Source organism: Lepisosteus oculatus, chromosome 17, assembly GCF_040954835.1.
Source record: "Lepisosteus oculatus isolate fLepOcu1 chromosome 17, fLepOcu1.hap2, whole genome shotgun sequence".
Taxonomy (NCBI): Eukaryota; Metazoa; Chordata; class Actinopteri; order Semionotiformes; family Lepisosteidae; genus Lepisosteus; species Lepisosteus oculatus.
In genome coordinates, this window is record NC_090712.1 from 1,577,472 (window position 1) to 1,583,717 (window position 6,246).

At 42.2% G+C, this 6,246-nt stretch overlaps 1 protein-coding gene across 1 annotated transcript; it reads left to right on the forward strand.

Moving 5' to 3' along the window:
• The first annotated feature begins 4,131 nt into the window (after window positions 1-4,131).
• Window positions 4,132-5,933, forward strand: olig3 (oligodendrocyte transcription factor 3). The gene has a single exon (XM_015362431.2). It carries the CDS (start codon window positions 4,322-4,324, stop codon window positions 5,102-5,104), a length of 783 nt encoding a protein of 260 aa, XP_015217917.1. The 5' UTR covers window positions 4,132-4,321; the 3' UTR covers window positions 5,105-5,933.
• The last annotated feature ends 313 nt before the right edge of the window (window positions 5,934-6,246 follow it).

Genomic DNA, 6,246 nt, shown 5'->3' on the forward strand with positions numbered 1-6,246 from the left:
TAATTGATATTTGTGTGTTTAGTGTACTGGATAGTCCAAAACGCGAATTTAACATTTATTACAGACGATTTCTTCAGCCCTGTTGTGTTTTTTTTTCCCACGCGAAAGACACATTTGACAATTTTCTCGTTTTGAATGTACTCAGGCATTATATATCGTTAAGAAATAAGATACATTCTGTGTTCTGGAATCCTAGCTGAGTTCCTTAAATGTCTTTTTTCCTGCTGTGTCATTACAACCCCCAGCCGGTATTACATCCTCTATGGCTCTCTTAAATCCGGCTTGCTTGCGGAGAACTGGGGACGTCTTGCTAGCAACGCTATCTGGGCAAAACAAACGTTTTTTGTTCCCGTTTATTATAACACGGTGTATTTATACACCACATGTTCAGGTAAAATTCCCCTTTGACAAAATTCAACAAAAAAATGTTGGGAGAAATATTTTGACAATAAAGCTTATTAGTAGGCTACCACAGCTGTCCGACACGACACAATTTAACTGATAAATGACTCGTTGAAAAAGGGTAAATTTCCCTGTTATTTGCAACAGGCGTCTAATTCAAATGAAAGGTTTTCGGATGAGTTTCCCTCCTTCAGTATCATTACTACTGACACTAGCGCTCGTTCTGTTATTGCCGTGTTACGTAGTTTTCACGTACAGTACGTCTTGGTCCGTTCTGAAGCTATTGATGAGTGGTAAAGTCCTATAGCTTTTCAAATGCAACTTTGCTGTATAAATATTAAAGATGACTTGCTTTACTACAGCAGATTTAGAGAGTGGACAAGCTTTCCGGTAGAGGTAATTTGCACTTTTTTAAAGCAGATTCTGCTGAAGTCCGCCTATAGGTAGGCCCAATTATTAGGCAGGTCAGAAATGACCGTCTGAGTTAAAAAAAAAGTGTTCTTTTTGGCGAAGCATCCATCAGCACTGTAGTATATAGTCTACTTCTGTGAGTATTTTACTGTTCATCTGGTAACTATACACAAATTTAGCTTATAAATCGAAGAAGGCTTCACGGCCGAAACGTTGTGTTTTTTCTCTTCTCTTTCCAGCTTGCAATAAACCTATTACTTGTTCCTTAAAAAAATATTTCGTTTCTCCAGACTTTCATAATTCAGGTTATTTCGATAACGAACGCAGTTTTGTAGTTAATTTCGTTCCACTCTTTTAACTGTTTACATTATGTTTTATTTTACATTTTGTATTACGTTTCCATTAAAAAAACGTATTGCAAAGTAGGCCTATCAATCTTTTTATCGTTTGAGTTATTCGGCCCCGCGGTTCCTATTCTAAGGTACTGTTTGGATTTTTTTTTAATTATAAAATATAAGATAAGATCACTTTATTGACCATATACAATTTCTTGCATTAGGAATTCGTCTTTTCGTATAGACCCAAGTAAGATTTAACTGTTTCTTGTTTTATTCCCTATAACTTCGCTTTCTTTTTAGTTTTATTTTTATACACTGAATTCATTGAAATCGGGTTCTATTGGTGTATACCCCATACACGTCCTTGGTTAGTTTTTGAGGTTGTTTACACTCTTGTGGTTAGCGTTCGGGTTAATAGCTCGTTTAGCTCTCCTCCCTGTCTGTCTGTCAGACTTGGTGACGAAGCCGATTGATTTTTCTCCGTTTAAACTGTGTAAAGGATTCGGTGTGACGCCTGTCCCGCAGCCCTCGGCGCCGTTTTCACTCCGAACAGCGGAGTGGTTGTGTTTTTACCTTCCGCTCTATGTGCGCGGGGGGACGCCTGCTCGCTCGTTCTCGGCGCATCCTGTTGGTTACGACGGGCATGACGTCAGGCTGTCTTCGTTTTTAACCCTGTCAAAAATTAATTTTAAACTCCGAGAGTCGATTAATCTTAATACGACCAGAGGATCTGTTTGTCGTTTCTTCTGCCTCGGAACGTCAGCACACAATTTTTGTAGCGCACATTTGTCTTACTGCGTTCAAAATGGTTTTGTGTGTTTTTTTTCCGTCTCCTATTCATAAAGGAATTCATATTCGCTCTTCATTTATTTATTCAATCGTCGGCATTATCCGTCATTTGACTTGAAGTGCTGATTCACTTCAAGGTCAATTACGCATTCGTTTATCTTTCATTAAATGGCATATCTATGCGACGACATATCTTGTGTGTGATCCGAATACTTTCTACGAGTAAGAACAGACACAGGCCAGAGGTAGCTTCATTGTGGAGGGGCTTCGGGACCTGAGATGTGCTTTTAAACAGGGGTCATGCAGTGGTCAGTGCCCTGTTAAGAAATGTCCCTAGCACTGGACATTGCACGGCCGTTTTTTGACGAGGTCTAATTTAGGAGAAGTCAAAAGACAACTATTCCCTCGCAAGGACGCGCGCATTCATCAGACCTTCCCAGTCTGGGCAAGGCAATAATTCTGTGGAAGATATCCTCCTGAACCCCCACACGAATCCGCGCAGCCAAATTGGGAAGACTGTGAATCACAGCTGTCTCATGGCTTGGCCAACAACATAACCTAAAACCATCTGAGCACATTTTAGATCGATCCTAGGAAAAGAGTTCCATGCCACCACTGACGACCGCGGCCGGCGCCGCCGACATCCTCCAACTGATGTTCAAGCGTCTTGTTGCCTACCTACAGTTAAAACGCTACACTGAATAGCACTGGCTTCACTTGTACAGTACTCGATCCGTGGTGTTTATCGATTCCGAATAAACAGGTTTTATTCTTAATTGAACGTCCATTTGCTTGTCGAATTCTTGCACAATGTTCACAATATGTCATTCTTGCAGTTTACTTGTAGGGAAAACAGTCAATCGCAACATTGGAGCAATAACGTTATTTAACTTGATATTGATGATTTCATGTACCTGCTTAACACATGCGTTTAAGTGTTAATAAGTTGGCAGCTTGTCCATAATAAAAGGCTACACATATGGCTAACACCATCTGAATCCAATCCACTTTTCTGCAATGACTGCGGCAGAATGTAATAGATGTATTAATCATTGACGAATTCTTCATTTTATTCGGGAGAAAATAATTTTGTACAGCAACGTTGAACTATCTACTTAAAAATTACTCAAAACTGTGAAACCTTTAAAGTCTCTAAAAGTAGATAGAAAGCCAACTTACACGTATAAAATAATTTAATTTACACCATAATATATACAGTATACACAACGGTATATAATTAGAAATATAATTTCCTACGAATTAAATTTATTTTTTATAAACAAGCAAATAATTACACTGCGGTCTTGAGGTGGGATTTCGGAAGCCTGCAGGCCGTGTTAGAGAAGAAGGCAGGGATTGAAAAGAAAACGGAAACTACACTCGGCAATTATTTCAGACAAGCAGACAAATGGGACTAAAATATCATGATGCATTTCCTGCACCGCCATCAATCCAAACGAATTCTCGACTGTTGTCAAAACTTTATTCTTCCTGCGTGTGCACGGTGTCGGGTCCCTTCCTAATTTCTATTCGATTGCATTTGACATGATACTCAAAACGTTCCATTAAAACAAAAAGTATATATTTACCTGCGATTCTTCCCGTTCATGGCAAATTAAGACCATAACCCTCGCACCCGCTTGGAGTGAATCTAAACCAACACTAAGTTGAACACGGCTGTCAAAATCCGTTACCATTAACCAGCCCAAAGCACACCACAAGTCACCTCAATCCATAAATCCGTTTCTTTCTTTTTGTTTTTTAAACCATGAGGTAGACGCAGTCAAGTTTACGAGTACTCTACATTTCCCAGCTGGCTTAATAAGATTGTTCAGGAAAACAATCACGAGAAGGCATCATTTTTTTTGCAGATTCTAAGAGGTGATTCAGTTACTAGATAACACGTTTTTAAGTAACCCAGTCATTCTCTGGTGAGTACAGAAAAGTGTTTGCAAGTTGCCTTGGTTTCAGATTGTCCACAGCAGAAGTATCCCCCCACGGTGGCATTACAATGAATATGAATAGGGCTTCCTTGGAAAATGGGACAGTCAAAGCGCACCGCCCTGTATAATGGGGACGTCATCCTAACAAGACCATTATGAATAGGAGGGCTCTTTTTGTTTCCCTACACTCAAGCAGCTCTATAAATACCCAGATCCTTGTGTTACCTCGGCACAGAGAAAGAGGTGCACCCTCAAGATAAAAAGTAAACAAGGCACACCAGCATGCACTGAGAGCGTTGACTTCTTACTAACTCCACTTGGGAAACTAAAGAAGGAAACTCCAACGACAGCATCAGGTGATCAAGTAAGAGTGACTTAAACCAAATAAGAGGCAGAGACATTGAGGAAAGCGACCTCCTACTCAGCCGAAGTAATAAAATGAATTCTGACTCCAGCTCTGTCTCTAGCAGAGCGTCTTCGCCAGAAATGGATGGGATGTATCTCCGAGACCACCACCTGCAAGACGGCCGGCTCAGCTCGGTGTCTTCCACTCAGAGCGAGCTCCTGCAGAAGATGACGAGCGAGCACCTGTCCCGGAACGGGGAGAAAGCGACGGGAGGGAGCAAGTACAAACTCAAGAAGCAGGCCTCGGAGCAGGAGATGCAGCAGCTCAGGCTGAAAATCAACGGGCGGGAGCGCAAGCGCATGCACGACTTGAACCTGGCCATGGACGGGCTCAGGGAGGTGATGCCCTACGCGCACGGCCCCTCGGTGAGGAAGCTCTCCAAAATCGCCACCCTGCTGCTCGCCCGAAACTACATCCTGATGCTCACCAGCTCGCTGGACGAGATGAAGAGGCTGGTGGGCGAGATTTACGGCGGGCACCACTCCGCCTTTCACTGCGGATCAGTCGGTCACGCCGGCAGTCACGCCGGGAACCCTAGCCACCAAGTGCACCCGCTCCTCGGTAGCGCGCTGTCTTCCACCACCTCGTCCACGCTCTCCACGACTTTGCCGGGACTTACCTCCATCCGAAGCCCCCATTCCCTGCTGAAGACTCCCCCTACACCGCCACTCCAGCTGGGCGGCGGTTTCCAGCACTGGGCAGGTTTACCTTGCCCGTGCACGATCTGCCAAGTTCCCCCCCCTCCACACCTCTCTGCCTTAACCTCCACCGGCCTGACGAGACTCTCAGCGGAGAACAAGGACGTATTGAAATAAACGAGGACTGCCGGGTCAAGGGCGGATAAAGACTAAAAAGTGTTACTCTGCGTGTCGTTCTTCAAGGGGATTTTAAACCGGACGGGGAAGAATCCAACGTTATTTTGCATGCTTTTGAAAAACGTGATCTACCGTTTTTTTTGACATTACCAAACCTACAAGCTTTTTTCCTTGTAACAAGGATTTGGTCTGAAAACATATAATTTTTCCAAGGTAACTGTTTTCTGCTGGTTATTTAGTGTCTCAGCTTCCGAAGTTTCTCGTTCTGTCACCGTTTACTAAAACGCCTCATAAGATGTAAATACGTGTCTTCTTCTAAAAACGCCAGGCCTCGGCTCTCCCGAATATTGGGTGACTGGAGATGAGCGAGGTGACTCCCGCGCCCCAATATTGTTAAATTGAACACAATCAAACCGAGCTGTAAGAGACGGGAAAACGTGAAGAGGCTGCATGCAGCTTTAAGCCGAATCTTTCTGTAACAGGCGTAGTTTTGCTGGATTTAAGAATGCGTTGGTTTCCTTGTAACAAGGATTTGAAATTGCATTCTGCAAGCAAAAAAATATTTCCCTGGGTGTATATATTTCCAGATAAGAAAACAGAGCAAGCTATATTATTTCTTCAGTGTTATTGTTCAATGCTGATGACAGTTTCTATTTCAGTGATGTACTTGTGTCCATTTGTATGTTTTGTTTGACTTTTTCCAGCTTCTGTGGTTACACTTGCTACAAGGCATGTTTGATTTTGTTGGAAATATTTTGTTATGCCCAGAGACAACCTTTTGTCTTTATTTTTGTACATTCCTGACGATTATTGATATATTTATTATTGCCCAGTGTTTCTGGACGAGATTTCAATAAAAACGTTTATAATAAAAAACAAGTTAAGTCCTGTTTTGTCCTCTGTGCGAATTTCAAGGGATCATGCACTTGCTTCGATTTGTAACTGTTCTCTTTGAATCCTCAATCTTGCAGGTGGCTTTGCCAAAAAGCTGGAGGAAACGAAGACTTTCAGAAATACGTCACTCATTTAATACACCCAGTCTAATGAGCATTTTAAAACAGAATACAGACCTTTACAGTCCTGAGTTACTTTATTTTTAAATATTTGTAAACATCTCTCACAGAAACAGCCATGTAAGAGAC